This window comes from Lepeophtheirus salmonis, chromosome 12 (assembly GCF_016086655.4).
Source record: "Lepeophtheirus salmonis chromosome 12, UVic_Lsal_1.4, whole genome shotgun sequence".
Taxonomy (NCBI): domain Eukaryota; kingdom Metazoa; phylum Arthropoda; class Copepoda; order Siphonostomatoida; family Caligidae; genus Lepeophtheirus; species Lepeophtheirus salmonis.
In genome coordinates this window covers 7,060,079-7,081,296 of record NC_052142.2, presented here as the reverse complement: position 1 = coordinate 7,081,296, position 21,218 = coordinate 7,060,079, and the positions used below count along the sequence as shown (strand labels likewise).

General features: G+C 31.0%; 1 protein-coding gene across 2 annotated transcripts in view; it reads left to right on the top strand.

Moving 5' to 3' along the window:
• The window catches only part of eya (eya transcriptional coactivator and phosphatase 2), a 29,238-nt gene extending 25,764 nt beyond the window's left edge, over nucleotides 1-3,474 (top strand). For both annotated transcript variants that reach the window (XM_040721890.2, XM_040721889.2), the window contains exon 7: nucleotides 3,197-3,474. In XM_040721890.2, coding sequence (XP_040577824.1) covers nucleotides 3,197-3,381 — 185 coding nt within the window. In that variant the 3' untranslated portion in view covers nucleotides 3,382-3,474. The remainder of the gene's footprint in view (nucleotides 1-3,196) is intronic.
• The last annotated feature ends 17,744 nt before the right edge of the window (nucleotides 3,475-21,218 follow it).

Sequence of the window (21,218 nt, the reverse complement as noted above, 5' to 3'; positions counted from 1 at the left end):
TGAAGAAGATATACTTAGTGAAAAAAGTATGGAAAATACGATTTCTCCCTAGTTCGGAATTTCAAACCTTGGAATAAACCTAAAACACTTTCTAGTGTGCAATTTTTTTCGTAGATAGGAATCAAAATAGCGTTTCTTTATTTTTTAAAGCTGTTATCATTATTCTTTAGGAATGAAAATTTAACTATAAATATATGTCCCTGTGAAAGATGGAGAGTGATACGAAGGATATGCTTCGGAGTTATATGTGTATACTTAGGGTAGAATTAAGGAAGATATTCCAATTAACTTCTGTTTGTTTCTTTGTTAGATAGGGAGTTAATTTTTGCTTTATTTATAAGTGTAAGTGTTTTTTGGACTCAGTTTTTTATAACATTCTGTAAGGTGAGTTTTTTACACTGACTGGGATTTTGATCTGTTTCTAATATAAATGTAATAGTTAGCCCTTTTCATCATACGATATTGCTGTAATCTATTCTCTATTTTGCCCCATTGAAATTTCCTGGTCAAAACGAAGTAATAGTCCCAAAATCGATCAAATTTAGAGCTAGTGTTGGAGTTTATTTACATGTATGGTGCAAAGAGAAGAATGTATGAAATATCACTAAGGAAATGTATTTGCTGTTAATTGGTTTTTACACCATTTGTTCCCATTCTTACAGAAAGGTGTAAAAAACTTTATAAAAGATTATTGTGGAAGAAATTATCTCCAAATATAGCATTTTTTGAAGGATCTTCGACTATTTTAGCAATGCTAAATTCTTTTACATTCAGGCAATTCCACCATTCTGTAATTGATAAAAAATTAATCATCTGAAGGAAATGAGGCAACCCATGATTTGAATACTACTCTAACCTGGCAACTGTACCCTCTCGAAACACTAAATTAGCCAGTTGTACTGAATTCTTTTCTAAAGCTGTAGGTGTAATACATTTTTCTGTAATTCATTAGTTCGATGTGATGAAGTTCTTTTATATGGTCAAATTAGGTCCTTCCCATTTCCAACCGAGAAAAAATAAATATTCCAGAGATCTTCTAATTATTATAGTTAGATTTGAATAGGTAAGTTGGGTCAGACATTTTTAAAAATTTCCGTTCGATGCTGAGTGATTGAGAAAGAAATATCGTGGAGTAACATTCTTTTTTGTCATAACGGCGATTTGTTGCATGATTTTCAAACCTGGACGCCACCACATAAAATCCAATTTCAGTGTATCGATAATTCCTTTTTATTTTATTACTATTCAAAATGTGACCCTCTTTAATGTAGCAAATGTAGAAAAAGTAACTGCTAAGAAAAAACATCATTCCACAGAAAACTTTGTCACTTTCACTCAAAGCCATGATTTCTTCCCCTGAAAACTCTACCCTTTGACTGTTATAAACTTCATCAAAAAGGACGATGACACGCTCTCCAATCTTTTTTTCTTGCAATCTACGTTATATATAGATCTTGTGTGTATGTGAAATCGTTCACCAACTTTTATAGCTTGCATCCACCCGATCAAGCGTTTCTTGAAGACGGGAAACTCACAAATGAATCACCAGACAATTTCTATAGCAAGCCGAACAAGTTTTTTTAAGAACTGCAGATGTACCTTATAAGCTTGGCGTCCCGTTTGACTGTCCATCATGTCATCAAAGATGACCTACGGCACCACAGTTATGGACGTCGTAAGGAACAACTTCTAACTCTGTCAAGCAAAGAGAAAACAAACTCAAGACTTATGGATGAGTTCAAGCCACATGGATTGGACAGTCAAAAACTGAAGCAGGGCAAACTTCCATATAGAAAAACTCTTCTAATAACTACCGAATTTAAAAGAAATACAAGGTATAAATCTATAAGGAACAGTTGGATATACCTTGCCCCTCCCATTTATCTGTAGTTGTCTACCCTCTACCCATTGCCATCTCTTTTTTCGAATATCTTTCTCATTCCTATATACTATATTTGTTGAAATTGAACCGAAGGTTTCGGAAAATATACCCATTTGAAATTGTTAGTGCCTATGGTCCAAGGAGGAATAAAAATCACACAACTCAATGGACAACGCGCTCGGTTCCTGGAAGTGCATATTTTTCCCATGTAGAGATCCAATGAACACGAAATCTATCCTCTCTTCGACTTCCTGTTTGTTTCAAGGGATTTCGTTTCTTAGTGATGGTTTATTGTGCAGATGACCCTTGATATCAAAGTTTCGGATGGATATTTCTGATCTAATTAATTATTGTCTCTATCTTTTAAAATACATAAATTTCGCTAGATCATCCAAAGAATCGTTGCATACTTTCATAATAAGAACTAAATAGTTCCATAAGAAAAAAGAATAATCGAATATTTAGCTATTAAGTAATATTTTATTATAACTCAAAAATTAACTACTGACATGCAACTTTAATAATATTCCTTATCACTTTGACTCATGATTAAGTCATAATTTGAGTTAGCATTTCTGAAAGGGGTAAAGAGCGCGAGGAGAAGTGTGGAGCGATACATTTGTACTTCTAAATTAAGACCCTTGTTAATATCAGCTGTATATTATATGATTTTGAATAAATTATATTTATTTATCTTATTATTCATTTTTAAAACAATTTAGACCAAAAATAGGTAAAATTTATTATTTTGGAGCGAGAAATTAACACCAAGGCGATCTGTTAAACAATGAGCAAAAAAGTTGAAAGGCACATGCAAAGACTATTTTTCATTTACTAATTCTGAAACTATATTTTTTGTAGAAAAAGTCAACACTAGCTTTAAGGGTTGAAAGAAGAGTGTCGTTTTTAATCATTTGTATGTCTAAAAAAAGGAAATATCACCTTTTCAGAACAAGATACAGAATTATTAAAACACTTTTATTATAATAAAAACACTTCACATAAGTTTTATTATTTGTACTCTTAGTTTTGTAAATGTTTCAATGGTGAAAAATGACTTAACGATATTCATTCTGAATAACTATAATTCCAGATATTTCAGAAACCAGATATTTGAAAGAAAAACTGATCTCAGTTTTAAATTATCCGCTCAAAGATAAATGAAATCCTAGGCTTAAATTCTTACAAACTAAATTCATGTAATAAAAAAAATCATTATGTGCATACCTTATATCTATAAATAGTTTAATATGAATAATTATATATGTTAATCCTGCTATAATTTTGGTTAATGATAGAGTTTTTTAATTTTAGGTAAAAATGCATGTTTTGATAGAATTACTCAGAGATTTGGTAAGAAAAACATAACATACGTTGTAATTGGTGATGGAAAAGATGAAGAAGGTGCAGCAAAAAATTTAAGCTATCCTTATTGGAGAATAACTGAGCATAAGGATTTAGACGCTCTATATAATGCACTTAAATTAGATTATATTTAACCTTCTTATTTTTTAGTGTAACATTTAACTCATTTTTGTGAACATTAAATATAATCATGTTTAAATATAAAATTTACTTAAAAAGACAGAAAATTTACTCTTCATTAGTATCTGAAAGATATTGTGATGCCATTTGCGCCGATTTGTTTGCACCTACATTAAACCCTATGAACCAATTTTTCTTTAAAATTTAAGTATTTGTGTTGTTGTAAATATAAAAATATAAAATTATCTTGATTACTTTCTCCAAACATTATACCTTTTTCACATAAATCTTCAATTAATACAATATTTGATGAATTAATTGTGGTTTTTAAAAGCGTCAAAAAAAGGTATTTACAGGAGAACAGGAAAAGGGAACAAGGAGTGAAAAAAATTTAAAAAAATGATGAAGTGGGATGATGCCACGAAATTTAAAAAGAAGAACATCCACCTACAGTGGAGAAGGTTTAATCCCTACTTCGTTAGAGAAGACAATGGTGAAAGAGTCAAAAGAAGCGAAATGCACCCCATGAATATATTTTATATAGCCAGAGACGGATTTGGAATCGATATGTCCAAAGTAATTGACTTTGGAGAAAATGTACCATTTAGATCCGAAATCACAACAAGAATCCCACACAATTTATGGAAAGTGCATGAGATAATTATTTTGCCAAATGCCGTAAAACTAAAACAGTGTAATGGAAAAACGTACAACGTCATTATAGATTGCAGTAGATTGGTTTACTAGAACCAAGAAGGGAAAATAATTTAAGATTAAAATAACAAATGCTGTTAATGTCCTCGATCCGTAATTATTAAAAGAATATCTTGAAAAATTCGTCGAAAAATTAATAAAAATCAAAATAGTCCAAGATAACAATACGTATAAAAACTTATATATGAACCTAAAGATCTTCAGAGAATTGCGAACAAAGAATTGCTTACTGCAAAAAGTGTGGATCTAGAAATAACAGCTGAAGGAAAATGTGACTACAAAATATTATAGAGGCTAGCTTGGACTAAGACAAAAAAAAAAATTAATAAAGATGGAGGCCATCTTCATTTGTTACGGAGAAAACAGTGAATAAGATAGATGATGTCATATATTTTGGAGGAAAATAACGCTGTTAGTGCAAGATACGAAGAAGTAAGAGAAGATATGGATGCTCTGAAAGAGGAAGAATGTAATATTACTTTTCTACAAAAATAGAAAACAACTGTAACAGAGTATAATAAAACAAGAAACAATCCCAATTATACCTAAAAGACATAACCAGAGTAGAAAATGAAGGAAAAGTGGACGAAATGTCGGTATTTCTACATAAAAATGTTAGGCAAACACCAACTCAGAAAACAGAAAATTGACTTCCCATGTGAGATGTAGACTTGACGGGAAATAATCCCCAACTAAGCATAGCGAATGAGATGTATAGTGATGGGAAAGTAGGAAAACAAATAGGGGATGAGCCAACAGATATGAACATAAGTTTTCAGTCTGTGAACTGCTTGGTTAATGCTTACACAAAAGTAGGCAATGAAAGTTGCGCTAAAAAATAACAATTTCATTATGAATTTAAAAATACTGAGTGCGAATGTTAATGGAATTTTGGAATTCAGTAAACGAAAAAGATTTTACGACTCTCTTATTGTCCTTAACTCTCCTGACATGAGTAATGAATAATTCAGACTACGACATATTTGACCAAATATATTATATTTATTTTACTAAAACATACAAAGGCAAGTGGAATCACCCATGTCGAGGAATTGCCCTACTCGTAAACAAAGGGCTGACTTCGAGGAAGTGGAAGAAACAGAAATTTAAATATGATATAGGGGAAGATTGATATTTTTGTTGCAGTAGTGTTGTAAAATCAGAATATGTACCCTCAGGAAAATCATTTAAAAATATCTTAGAGAAAGTAACACCTAAAGATGAACACTCACATATAGTTACTGGATACATTAATATTTCCAGAGTCGGAAAAGAGAAAACAAAAAATTATGCCAAAACCCACCCAAATACAGATGCCTTTGAAGCCTGGTTCCAAAACAAGAGTATTATGGACATTGGAAAGGTTGGAAGCAATCAAGACCATACCTATTTGCACTACAGATACTTAAAGAAAAAACAATCATCAGCATGAATAGATTACCTTCTACGCAACGGAGAAATAGCATGTATGATAGAAAACATAAAAGTAATTATAAGTGGTTGTATATCTAATCACAAATTTCAACTTGCAAATATTACAGAACCGCAAAAGAAAATATAGCTACGACACTGGAAAATGAACAACGAATTGCTAAAATCAAATGATGTTTGTTTAAGAATAGAGCAACTGTTGCAAGAAATACATGAGGAGATGGATGGAAGCAAGGAAATATCCAATGCAATTAAAAAAATGCTCCTGAACCAAAGTATATACTCACAGGGGAAGTGAAAAGAAAGGTGAAAGAAAAAAAAATGATAGAAATAAAACATTATGGAACTACTACGGTCAAGAGATGAGAGCTCAGAAATCGAAAAACGAGACATTTTGGGGAAAGAAGCAAAGTTGCCATTTATAAAAGCAAGGAAAATTAATCGACAAATTAATGAAAAAAAACATCAATATAATCAAGATATACGAAGAAAGATATAGCTGCAACAAGTTGTCCCTTTATGACTAAGGAGGACAACTGAGAGGTGATGAAGATACGGTGGAGAAGATTGTAGAAGATTATTAAAACAAAATATTCGATGTATCTGAAAACGCTACTAAATATTCTAAATTTATTTTCAATGTTAAATTATCTACTAAACAGAAAAAAAACTTCCTAAAATAATTTACCATTAAAGAAGTATATGAATGCACGAACAAAAAATTACAATATAGAAAATCCCATGGCTCATCTGGAATAAGTGCAGAATTTAAAAAAAATTTCCTCATACAATCCCTATTTTAACAAACTACTTTAACGAAATCTTACAACAACAATCTTTTCCCGAAGAAATTAAGGAAGGAATTATAATACTCTTTAAAAAAATGGCAAAAACACAAATTATGTGCTGAACTTGAGACCTATTTTACTTGTTTAATGCACACAATAATACTTTGATCTCGATTAATCGTCGAGAGAATGAGCCCAATTCTAGAAGACGTTTTACCTAGTTTACAGTTTGGTTTTAGAAAAACACCTCAATCAGCGATGTAGCGATATCCGTTTGAAAATGGATAAGATGCCAGGACAAAAGAAATAAAAAGATGGCTACAGTTTTTATTGATTTTACAAAAGCATTCGATACAATATCGCACGATCATATAATTCATTAGCTTCATACTTTAAATGTAGCTCTAGGATATATAAATATAACGACATCTATCTTAAAACGATCAAATAAAGAAATGGCCCTAGGTGGAGTAAGAATAAATATCGGAAAAAGATGTCCACAAGGAGACCCCCTAAGCCAGTACTATTTAACTTGGCAATAAGACCACTACAACTAAGAACCGAGAACATACTAGATGGTATGAAAATGAATGGGAAAAAATATTAAAGTGTTTTTTTATGCAAACGACACCCGGTTCCCATTTGACGAAAATAACATGGAAAAAAAATATTAATTACTTTGTAAGCATATGAAAGGAGTTTAGATACCTAAGTGGACTGAAAAAAAATTGGGACGAATCTAAATTTATGACAACTGTACTAGAAAAACAGTTTTAAATAACTGGGAAATGCAGGAAAAAGAGTAGGGTTGATCTTTTGGGAGTTATAGTGAAGAAAACAAGTACAAACGAAAGGGATACTGTTGGGGGGGGGGGCGAATGTACTTGTATCCCAGAAAGAATCCTAATTTCTTTAATACAATTTGTGTACCTTTTTTGAGTGATGAGCTTGAGTACCATCTTGCTAGAAAATTGCCTTTGATGTGTCATACAACATTATCCTCGTCCTTGGTGGGACATTTTCTTGGGTACGAGGCAATGTTAACATCAGAAACTCATTGGAAATATCTGTCAAATAATATTTGGCTGTAACAATTTGTTTTCACGGAATCAAGTGTAGTTCTGATATTAACTGATGGCTATTAACTCCCCAAACCAGAATTTTCAGTGGAAATTTCATAGTTGGAGTTTGATTCACATCACCATTATTTCTTGCCCATACCTGATTTTTTCGAGAATTTGGTGCATGAAATAGTTGAAATGAACACTCATCACTAATGATTAGAAGAAAAGGAGGAGATTCCTCTCAATACACAGTATACATTTACAGTAATTTACGTGATTACGCTCACGGCAGAATTGAAGTCGATCATTCTAGGGAAAAGCATTCAATGTTTGTCTGAAATAGGTGTGCAAATATCACTTGGATTTTGACCCTGAGAAGTATCTTTTAATAATCTGCATCGATAAACAGTTTGATGCACCATTTGGCATGCCAAAAGCCATATCCACAAAGAATTTTCCTTCACATTGTATGATATTCAATTTCAACTTATGATAATAGTTATTTTCTTCAACCCATTTATACTTGATTTTTGATACCATAAATTATTGAATCAGAAATTGTTTAACCATGTATAATGTCTACATCAGACAAAATTCATTTTTTTCTGATTAAAAAAAAAGGATTTTTATGTATTCCAAATGATTTTTTTAAATACCCCCATCAATTTTTGGAGATACTAAATATAAAATTTAGTTTTTACTATTTATTATCATGGCTTATTATTATATAGTTTTCAATTTGATGTATTGTACCGACTGCTTGGCAAGATAGACAGATTTTGACAAAACACACAACCACTGATAGTCTATGATGTTACTATTGCTAGAATTTTCAATTTGATATATAGAACCAACTACTGGGGCAGAAAAACAGATTTTGACAAAACATGCAACCACTCATCTACTATGACGTCAATATTAAAAGCGTGGTGAAGTCCAACATGAGTCGTACACGCGTTATTGTATATTTTTGCATTTCTATTAACCTTGACCAGAGGGAGACACACTCCTTCACTTCTCCCCCCCCCTCTTCCACTGGCTGCTTACCTAGGTGGAGGACCTTATAAATTTAAGCCAATCAAAATTGAGAAATACTAAACCCTAACTTCTTTGCCTAGAGTCCTTTAACCATACATCATTCATCTTTCTTTTTTATTTCAACAACTATGTATGTAAATTATGCATAATATATTCATACCTTTTAGGAATTTGATTATTAACTAGAGCACCTCTCTTGAGGGGAACATGTACACCAACACCATTCGCCATCCAGTAAGGTTTAATAACATCTTCTTTAGAGTATAAATCCTGCCAAGAAGAACGCTGACTTCAATTTCTTATAAGTCCAAAACTTGCAAATATTCTCCAAGTAATAATCAACCATGTGCCTCTTAAATAATTTAAGGGTCATGACCATACATGACTATTATATGTGCTAAAAACGAGAGGAGCTTTTTGTAATTGCAAATTTGTATAATACTAGAAATTAGTAATAGAATCTGTAATCATTTTTTTTTCATTCTTGTTGAAAAATATATCATAATTCATAATCATATAAAAATAATTAACTTGATACTACTAACTACGTAGGAGCATCATTTTTTTTTTAATGAGTTTTAGAATCCAGTACAGTTGTAATGGGATGAAGTTTTAAATAAAGTATTTTAAATTCTGGATTGATGATATAAGTAGTAAAAATACATGGAGTTACGAAGACGATTCGAGGTTTTTTGCATTACAACTTTGTAATTATGGAACAAAAGTCCTGAAGACGTTGAAAGTAGAACAGAGGACTCAAAACTCAAATTTATGAAAGTATTTGGGTATTGTATACAAGTCACATAATTAATTCCAATTCTGAACATTCCAATTTTATTAGTGATATACACAAGATCCTTACCATTTTCAATATTCCATTCCAGATCGTGAATCATACAAATTTTACAGTTCTCGGTTAACCACTGCATGGATATTTTGGACACATGGCAGGGTGCTGAGTCCTGTTGCCACACCCAGGGCCTGTCTCCGGCCTTCATGGACCTGGTAGGGTCATCCTCAACCATCTTCTTCACCTTGTCGACAAAGTAGGTGTCCCTGACCTTCCTGTCGGCACCCTCCTCCTTGGGGGTCCTCTTTATGGTGGCATCAACATCCCAGGTGTCCTCTAGCTTCTTACAGATACGCTGAACAGTCTGTAAATTCACTCCTAAGGTTGAAGCAATCGTTGAATTGGAGATTTCACCTCCATTATAAACCAATGCCATGACTACGGCGGACCTCGAAAGCTCCTCGTTCCACTTATAGCTCTTTATCTCCTCATATGATGACGGCATGATGCTAACTGAACTACGTATCGTCAGCTGACGAGAATAGCTTTCCTATTTGGTAACCGGTTTTTATTTGATAATGTCGTCTTCAAGTTATCAAGGTTTAAAGTAGGGGAGAATTTGATCCCACGCTCCCTGTACACTCCAGAGTTTACACAGGGATTTCTTATTAGATTCCGACGGATGGTGGACTGCAATTTAGCTCTAGTTAGTTCAAATAGTTTTTAGTGACGTAGAACATTGTACACCGAATGTCATCACCCCATTATCCACAATTGAATTGTTTAAAGGAGCTCAATATCATTTCAAACATTTGGGGTTCGTATTCTGTATTAAGGAGTGAGAATCCCTTTTGACTATTGAGTACTTCAACTTGAAATATAAATAGAAAAAAGTGTTGTACTCAATTTCAAATATTATACAAATTTACATTATAATACAAATATTTCAGAAGATCCCTCTTAATTCTTTCAATTCAAATCTAATTTGGCAGTGTTATTTGTGCAGAAAATTATTTTTTTATAACAAAGAGTCAGTCAGTTAATTCTTATTTTAATGTTCCATTACGACCAAACACTTACAAATCTCGTTTAGAAAAAAATCTGAATTCTTATATTTGGACCAATTTAAAAAAAGATAAAACATTTTGTAACTTAGAAATCGACGAGGATTCCAATTTCACAAAATCAGAAAATTCTGTATGCATATTTATCTAATGGTGGTTAAATGTTGAAGGAAGGAATAAAGTAAAATTACGAAGTTAAAACGAGGAAGAAAATTGATGGTACGAACAAGAGTTGATATTTGAGTTCCTTTATTTTAGTCATTTTAAGAAACAAATGAGAATTGAAGGAATATTTTCGTCGCTCCTCGTTACATACATCGAAGGAGAAACAAATTAGTCATCATTGAAACACTTATCATTGGTGATGAGGTAGGCGAAGAGATTTGGATAGGAAACTGATTCAAGATGAGATAATGTAAGGTAGTTAGGCGACTTTAAAATGTGCATAATTTAGTTAGCAATCTACATTAGTCTTTCAATCAAAAGGTTTAAATCATAAAAGTGTCGGTGTGTATAAAAAGAAAGAAGCGAAATGTAACCAAATTTGCAATTACGACGTAATTTTTCTTCCTTTTTTTGTTTTACATACCACCAGTGGATATCTTTAACTACTCAAATGTATAACAGGGAGTATCATGGTTTGTCAATAAATATTTTTCGTTTCCTTATTTATAGTCGGTGGAGCAATGATATGACAGGAACAGCGAATAAGAAGAAGTAAATGATAACATTCTTCCAGAATAAGAACTTTGCAACTGATATCATTACTATTATACAGAAAACAGGATTTAGTCTATAATTAAAGCCGAGCCCATGATAATGCAATTCATTTTCTGACATCTGATCAGCAGTAACAAATTAAATCATTAGTAAAAAGCATTACTAAAAGAAATTCCCAACCAAAGTTGTATTGAATTTTAAATCGAGGAGTTTTTATACTATAAAAATTTCATGATATAAAAGTTCCAATTAGTATCTTTCTTTCAAGTTTCCTGTAATAAGTATATAGGTAGTAAAAAAAGATGGAACTCTCTTTCCAGTGGGCTAAATAAAGTCATACTAATCCATTCAAGGCTCTAAACTTTGGATAATATTATTTAATATCTTATTCCATACCACCAATTCATACATAACTCCCATAATTGACCACAGTATGTCTATAAGCATAGTAAATGGTCTTAGTTCCTCTAATTGACATTCCCCAATGGGACATGTGGTGCTTCAACTACATTATGCAACAGTTACAAAGAGTAAACGTGGAAGTTATGTGGAAGCTGTGAGTAATTATGGACCCAATTTCAAAAGTAAAAAGGGAGTCTGAAAATATAATCTTGAAAAATAGGAGTTTTTTGCAGACCATATGACAATGATATATTCTAGAGTGTCGAGTAAGATTCATCAATCTCTAAAATAAACTATAAAACTGATTTAGTTTTATCAAAAGAATTCAGGATTAGAAATTAACGTGGAGAAAAAGAAGATTTCACCAATTCGGAAGTTAAATTTAACATCCATGATCAATCAAAATTTAAGGACCTCGAAATAATACTTAACAAAAACCAAGACAAAGTACTATTTTCTTGGCGGAGGAAAGAAGGACTTGCCTAGTAGACTGCTAGTTTGGAATTATTTTCGTATTCCCTAAATATTAGATCTTGCGATGATAAGTTTGCAAATAAAATTGAACAATTGTGCACTAGAGAATTTGGACCAAGAAGTACTTTTTAAACTTTATAAAATTAACCAATAAAAATTGGGTTACCACTAGGGTTGTGTCTGTCCTTATGTAGGAGTTTAGTAAAGTATCATCTCGTCCCACTTGCCGGTCCTTATAGAAGGTAAAATCGATTCTTTGAGACGTCATTCAGGGTATTTTTTCTTTTTTAATTTCTTTGTTAAAGAGTATAATAAATTATATAACTAAGTAAAAATATAATATATTATTTTTTGTATTTCATTATATTGAACAAATGAATATTTTTGCAAGATATGTACTCTACTCTTAACATACATATATGTGAGGCAATTACAAGAAAAGAACATACGATTGTTTTTCCTGAAATTAATCTGATGTTAGTTTACTATTCTTTGAATAATGATCTGTAATTTCTATTTATTAAATATCTTAATTAATCCTCATTGAAGTGTGCAAATTAGGGTTAATTATAATAAAAATATCCCGTTTATAGATAATATAGCTATAAAAGTGGGTACACCTAAACATAATAGGAGGTGCCTTTATAATAAATGCGAGGAATAACAAAACATCTTGTTAGATCTGAGTTGAATTGAACTTTAAAAAATAACAAATTTTACAAACATTGTTCGAATTTATAAATTAAATTTTTGCAAAGTCATTTTATTTTAAATTAATAGAATATAGCTGTGCATTGCACAGAGTGTATCTGTTATCTTGTACAAAATTTGTTTCCAAGTTTTTTTCAGAGATATTTTATATGGGTAGTGGCTTTTGTTTCTCCAGTTATTACTGTTTCTTCCAGGATCGTATGAGTTTGAAAAAAAAAAAATCTGTACTCCGAATTGCAAAGATCTTATATATTTCAATCTTAAATTATGTTACAAGTGAAATATAACATAGCTCTTGGAGTTCAATGAATTGGCATCATTAATGTTATCGATTCTCAAAGATTTAAATTTAGTAATAGAGTTAACAAACAAGTATAAATGCTACCTAATGGAGTATTTGTAGTTACAGAATGTGAATTCTCCCTCCCCATATATATTAAAGATGGACATGAGTATTGTATATTTCATGTTATATTGCTTTGGTTTTTAAATAAATAAACTGACTGACATGCTAAAGTTACATTATCACTGAAAAATACATTAAGAAGTCAGAACATATTTTATTTGAAACTTTAGAAATATCTTGAATAAATGATTTTATTCTTTATAATAAAAATAATAATAGAATATGTTCTGATAAACCTTAAGTGATATTATAATGTAATCCAGTTTTAATTAATTTTTATATTTGATTTTAGAAGATGATGGTTATTACTGATAATAATTTATAAGTCAGCAATGCATTATATAAACTAAAACATCAGTTATCATATTAATTAAATAGTTGCCATGTTAGGTTTAGATTTACAACATTTTATCTTGTGAACTATTAGAAAATATATGTATGAAATGATTATCTTTATATATTTTTTAGCATGACAATATAAATGAAGTTTAACCACCCTTCAGGTTTAAAACTAAATTGATCTAGATTTAATACTCAATAAGCATTACTTATTCACATCTTTTTATCTCTTTTTTGTAGTTTGTAGAACTTCTGTCTAAAAGTGGTTTAAATATCGTATTACAAGAATAGTCTTTTCTTTTCTTATGAAAAAAATAGCTAGAAATAGTAAAATCTGTTTTTCATCCTTTTATGTATCTTTTTAAGAATTGATTTCTTGTGATGGCCTCACATATCTTATTTGGCTTATTAAACCATCGATATTTTTATTAAAAATTACAAGGACCGATAGTCCTAAGACAGCAGTGTGATCGAACAAACTCACTACATATTATATACAGGGGTTTCCTACAGTCTGAAACCTCTAATATTTCTAAGGCCAACTCATTCGAAACAAAAAATGTTTTTCTTTCAGCTTGACGGAGTCCAATATATACCAGTATTCATTGTTAAGTGTTGCTTAAAACAAACATTCCTTTTTGGGACAATTCCATGTGACCCACTTAGAGTCAACCTTCGACTACTCTGTGTAGGGTTATCCCAAGTGGAAAATAAAAACCCGCCAATAATCAAATTTGAAAGATTTTCAGACAGCAATTGAGACAGAAAGGGGCATATTTCCCAAAGATTTGGTGTGAGAAATTTCAATCATGGCTAAGGGAAGTAGTAGATAGAGGAAGTAGATAATCCAAATAATTAAAAAAGTTGGCTAGATTAAAGTTCAATAAATTTCCTAAAATATTTTACTTGTATTGTTTTATTTTATCATCAATCTATCACTGAATTAAAAAAAATTAAAGAGATTTAAAACTTATTCGCATACCTATATTTTGGAGAATCCCTGATGTAAATATGTGTTCCTTAGTAAAGACTCTGAAGAAACTTCTTCATATTTTTTTTCATAATTTAATATAAGCTTTGTTCAAAAGGTATAGAATATTGTTAAATCTAACCAAGAAATACTCTATACATAGAACATGTACTCTTTTTTCTCCCTTTATTTTTTAGTGTGATCTATAAATTTGATGTTCTGGTCTATTTTGTTGGAAAAATTTCCGTCGTTAAATGCCATTATTGTGACCTCTAGCCTATTGAAAATGAAAAATTTTCTGTGATATTGTACTAACCTATGGAATTACTTTTTATTTTAAAAGATATGATGCAGTTTAACTAAAACAGAAAAACAGTCGTACAAGAGTTTGAGAAAGAAAATATGCCATTTTGGTAAATCATGAATTGCTATACTTTATGGATCATCATGAAGCTGATTTTTATTATTTTATTATTTAGGAAATGAAACCCTTTAATTTTGAGGAACAATTGTATTCAAACGTTATAAAAAATATCATTTTTTTTAATATATGAAAAGACTACCCCCTCTGAAGATTCATAATATCATAAGATATGTAATATTTGCTATAAAGGCGTTTCTATGAACTGAAGCACTTTACTTAAAAATTTAACCTAAACTAAACTAACAATATTTGTCTGAAATTGAAGTAATTGTATCATATTAATAGGTTAATTTGGAAAAAAATCTTTCTCCTTTTTCGAAGGTAAAAAAGTCCCTAATATTCCAATGTTTGATCAAATTTTAAATCTTAATTGGATGGCAACAAATTTTCAAATATCGGAAACTTTATTTTTATATTCAGTAGTGAAATTTAACGATGGGATGTGAGGAAAATTATAGTTACAGATAAAGAATTAGTTTGGAATTAAACTCTTAATTTCCCTCTCTAATTGAGCTCTTATTCGGAAAAAAAAATTATAGATCTGAGTCATAAGAGAAAAAAAATACATCTAAAAAATTCACTGTTTCAGTTATTCAATGCCATCTTCGTAAACGGAAAATGGACATTTTCAGAAGACTAGGAATTTTACTTGAGGCAAATTCAGAGTTGAGGCAAGTTTGGTTATTCTACAGTTAAAGAGGCATCTTTAAAATCAATGCACCCAAGAAAAGGACTCAGAACAACTAATTTGACTTTGAGTCGCGGGATGATTCTTTGCCTGAGTCAGAATAAATTTATAAGTCATTGTCTTAATCTTTTTAATAGATGTCAAATAAAAGAATATCAGAAACAGCAAGTATACTGACACGCAAAAACAATATTTCAATCTATAAGACACATTATGTTCTTGCAATTATATTTCAAAATATCTTTGACTTTAGGTTCAAACACACTACAACTTTCTTGTATCCATCATAAATCAAAATAATATCATAATTTCTGCCAACAGGTAAACTTTAGAGCAATGGTCGCCCTTTTTTTTTAATCAATGGAAAGAAGAACACAAATCGGGGGATTAACATTCGTGATTCTTATACGTCACTAGAAGGAATTATTTTTAATTGGTTTCTTGAGTTGCTACTGATTTTATATTTAGTTATCTATGTATTAGTTTATTCATCTGCATGTTCTAATTTCTTGCACTGTATTACGTTCACATTTTTCAAATTTCAAGACTTTATTGAATTTAAATAATTAATAGTAAATATATTAATATACAAAGATATTTTTTTATTTATGACTTATAGAGTGGATCGCATCTTATTAACTAGTACTAATCATTTAATGTATCACGACTCTGTCTTGCATCAATCATTGACCACTACAATATAGATAGTTATACTCGATGATAACAAATTATTATGTTGTGACCAGAAATATGACACGGAATGAAGAGGCACTCATACAGGTGTGTGCGTCTACAACTGAACACTCCTTTAAATTTTACGCCATGCACATATTTCGGATTTTTATTGAGTCGAAACCGGTTTATACTTCGAGGCAAGGGTCTTGACTAGTTATAAGCAAAACTCCAGCAAAACCTCAATAGCAACAGTTAAACAATATGGAGAGACGTCGAGTTCCAATTTTGGAAAATTCCACGCCGGGAACAACTCCAACTGAAGTTACCAAGGTTCTGGAATGCAGATGCACCACTGTTTAAAGCGTGGTAGCCAAAGGGACTCCTTAGGTGACCACAAGATCTAAGTGAAGGCCTCAAAGGTAGGACGAAATGGTTGCTGCCGGGAAAAAGTATGTCGAGGACAAGAGACGCAAGGTCACCGTCAGCGGCCCCTCCAGAGAGTTCAACGTCAGCAGAAGGACCATGGACCGGCTAGTTAAGAAGGATCTTGGCCTTAAGGTATACAAGAGAACCCCTCGTCCAGCCCTCAAGCCGTAAAAATTAAAGGAGTGTTTAGTTTTAGACGCACACACCTGTGTTACGTATTCATCGATCTTTAAATGTTAAAATGATTGGAATACTGAGAGATACTGAGACAGATTTTCACACTACAACTCCCGTACATGACGTATTTTCGAACTGTAATGTATCCAAGAAAAGTCGATACCAAAACCCCAGGCTCATACCACAGTCACATAGCTATCCCCCTCCCCCCCCCACCCACAACAAACTCCGTAAGGGACAAAGTCACAACTTGTTCCATATAATGGGATCTTTCATCTACTTTCATGATCCTTTAAAGTGCTAATTGCCCGGATATCCCGAAAAAAAAAATATCCGTCTCCTCCTACTCCTATGGGCAAGGATAACTGCCCTATGGGAAATTGCTATGGAAGATTTCGCTGGCGAAAATTGCCAGTTAAGAAAATTGCCTGTATTTTGTTCTAACTTCATGATTAACGAATAATACATTATAAATTCGCTTAATATTATTTATGACAAATATTTAAACATATTTGTTTGTTCTATCCCCCAAGGGAGTACCTTCGAGTACGAGCAATATTATTGCATTACAATTTCCTTGTAACTTTTTTAATTAAATCCAATATTCCAACAAATGGATCGATAGGATTGGTAAGGAAGGGGGGAATAATAAATAGTTGAGGCCCTCTTAAAATATGGAAAAATACCCTTAACCCTCGGATTTGCCCGAAAGTAGTGCAAGATTACTGAAAACCACTAGCATATCATCAAAGGAACTCCTCTAGTAGCAAAAAAATAGTTCCAAGTTCTTGGATGTCATGGTGTACTTAGGGTATCCCTATTTCCTTAAAAACAACCGCCAATTCATTGAATATTCATCCATTCGTTAGTTAAGTACTGATTGCTGTTTACCATAGTACATATATACATTAGAAAATATTAGAGATATATATTCATTAGAAAACTATACATCTAAGAATACAACCACACAAAGGGGTAAATGTGCCACTACAGCAAAAATTGATCAACGTTTTTTTTAATTTTAAAGTTATTATGAATAATTTCTCAAATTTTTGTACATTTAGTAAATTTAAAGATACAAATACATGTATTCTCTTTTTGCATGGCTTGGTAACTCTTATATGCAAGTGATGGACATCTGTTAATAAAGTGGGCTGTACTTTGTGGTTCTCCATGCAAATATTGAAAATTGCACTTGCATTATTTCATTTGCTCAGATGATCCATGATCTGTGTAGTCTTATCCAAGTAAGTTCATGTTTTGACTCGAAGGTTTGACACTCTTTTTTTTTTTTTTTTTTTGGTTTCTTTAACATGTGATGGTTAGGTTTCTTTCTTTGATATACCCCGTATCTGATGCACCAAACTGCAAAGAAAAGTCAACCACCACCTTCTTTAAATAACTAGGAGATACTCAAACGCACAAACGATTCTGACTATCGGTATCATTATTTGCAAGAAGTTCTGGAAATTCGTTTCCTGAAATATCTGAATGACCTTTGTATCAATCCAAATATACGTTTATTTCACATTTTTCGATGTTTAATATACAATATCACTTTTTGTAAACGAATTTAGAATAATAGCAACTGCCAATTGAGAAAAAAAATACCCTTATTTACTATACAGAGCTTGCATATTATATTTTTGAGGTGAAGAATTTGTGTGAGCCACCATAGTTAATTGAGTCTCTATCTTTATTTCTAGTGATATTGAGATCCCGAGAATAATAATACTCTAATTTAATCCTTCTCACAGTAAAAGTTATTACAGTTCTTGTTAGGACCATATATTGCATGGATTATTGTCATTTCTCCCAAGATATTGATATCCACATATACGATATTATCACTTTTGTCATAATTAATTAGCACCGGAGCAAGGTACTTTCTAAAAAGCAATAAAACACCTCTGGAGGTGTGATATTAATTTGAAACAGCTGCAGACAAAAAACAGTGCTCTTATTTTGAGGGAAATCCCCTCATCGATTTCAAGAATTCCTTCTATATTCTCGAATCTATTTATTATGTTTATACGTTTTTTAAAAGAGAGTATTATAAATCCAGCTCCACTCTTGCAGTCGTTTAACCCCCTGATCTCTTCCTGTTTAAGTGATAGTAGTTCGAAATCTTTATTGAAATGTTTCACTTTTGGGAGAAAACCTTGTAACGTTTTATTTTCTTTATCTTTCTATTAATTACATACTTTATTCCACATTGAGTCAATTTGTATTTGTTGCATCTTCCGAGAGCCATACCTGATCATTTTTGAATAAGTAATATCTGTACCTTTAATGGCATTTGGTTCATGAATGTTCATCTTTTCACCTTCATTTACATTTAGTTTGTGTTATTTTTCTTTTTACCTTGTACATATTGTTCGTTTAGCGGGTTTCCTGGCCAAGCATACTCCTTTTCTTCATAAAAAGTGACTCAAGCTTATTTAGAGTAATATCCTTTTGTATTTTTTACGTCACTAACTACATAACTTCTCAATCAATAGTTCGGATTAAGGATGCAGGAACTTTTCCGAATCTAAGGTCTTAACAAAGCACTTGGACCAATTAAATCTCAAGAGAAAGATTCTGTGAAGGATGACTATACTCACTTACACTTTAAAATCAGTTAAAAACTATTAAATTTTATTTTCTTTAAAGAGAGAACTAACACTTATAGTTAAATTTCTTAATAAGTATTAAAAAATAAATTGAACAAAAATCGACCTTTTTTAAATGCATTTTTTTAAAAATTGAATCTTATGGTCTATTCAATAAGTTCAACTATGATATAAAACATTTAAAAAAATATTAGCTTTTTAGTGATGTTCTTCATTTTACTCGATTTTTTGGTGGTTATATACATTTTTTATTAATTGTAATGAAGATAACGTTATCAATGATTCATTTTTCATTTTTCTTGTCTCAGGCCCTACGCTATTTACCAATATTCGATTCATTTATTAGAAGATTGGATTGACTTTCAAAAAATGTAAGGAAATTTTATTGTAATAATATTACTCAGACTTGATTGTACTCCCTCGGGGATGGAAAAAACAAATATATTTAGATATTTGTTAATGTTAAACGAATTTATAATACCTTGTTATTCTTCATCTCGTTTGATCAAAATATGGGCAATTTTCCTCCATGGTAATCTTCCACTGGCAATTTTCTCCATTGCTGTTTTCCTAGTACCTTTTCGGTTCAATGAAGTACTTATACACAATTAAGCACGCAAAGCTTCTTCATTTTTATTATCATCCTTATGTAGTAACTTTTTAATTTTCAAAAAAAAAAATAATAATATGAAGTGAAGTACAATAATAATGCTGTAAAATTTACTAAACGAGTGATTTATAACTTCAGTAAACCTACCTTTATGTGGAAGCCGATTCAGACTGTTTAAAAAACAAAATTATCAGAGATGCTATTATTTAATCAATAATCGTAATTAAATTGTTGGCCATTATGAACGAAATTTCAGATCTCCGTATTCTTGCAAGTTATATAGATAACAATTCAACTAAGGGTTTATGAAAATCAATCATAATTCATAAAAAATGATTAACACGTTGTTAATATAGTTACACAACAGCATTTTAAAAATTATAAAAGCTACATCTATTAACTAGTGATCAAATATATATGCTGATTTGGCCAATGTCAGACCATACCCACTCTTCCAGGCAATACAGTTTTTATTGAAAAAATAAAAGACTGGATGTAGCATATGTAAATATAAAAATGTAAAATATTAGTTATTATAAGAACATGAATAATGTACATTTGAATAAATAGAGAGATAAATTTAATTTTTTTTTCTCTCTATACTTGCTTAGATCGATCTTTATTCATTAAAGACAGAAAAACTTTAAATTTTTTTAAGAAATACCACAAAAGAACAAATCCGAGATTCTTTATCAATAACAAGAAATGCTCGGTTTCTGATATATATGGGGATGATGATGGGATGAAAATTTATACTAAAAAGAGAACCAAACCAAGCTAAGCTTCATACGATAGTATAATTTACTCATTCCTTGGGTAGAAATATATTCATCTATATAAAACAATGAAAAATATATTCAAGGGTTGAAATTATGACGGGTTCCATTCACTTTCAGATTAAGATAAAAGGCTGTGACTGTGAAATATAAAATTAAGATATGTGTTTTACAATGAGGTTTTACAACAATATGAAGTTATTACTATAAAATTAAAATATATAAAAAACAACGTATTTAAATAATTGAATCATTCTAAAAGTAATCCAATTTGATATTTAGATGTGTTTTTAATTTGACACTTGCTAAAGCCTAAGCTTATTCTGCAATCATTAAGACCTTAGAAACTTATATGTTCTCCATGAGTTATGAGTGAAAAATAAGTTACAATAAAGTTTCCGATATTTGAAAATTTGTTGCCATCCAATTAAGATTTAAAATTTGATCAAACATTGGAATATTAGGGACTTTTTTACCTTCGAAAAAGGAGAAAGATTTTTTTCCAAATTAACCTATTAATATGATACAATTACTTCAATTTCAGACAAA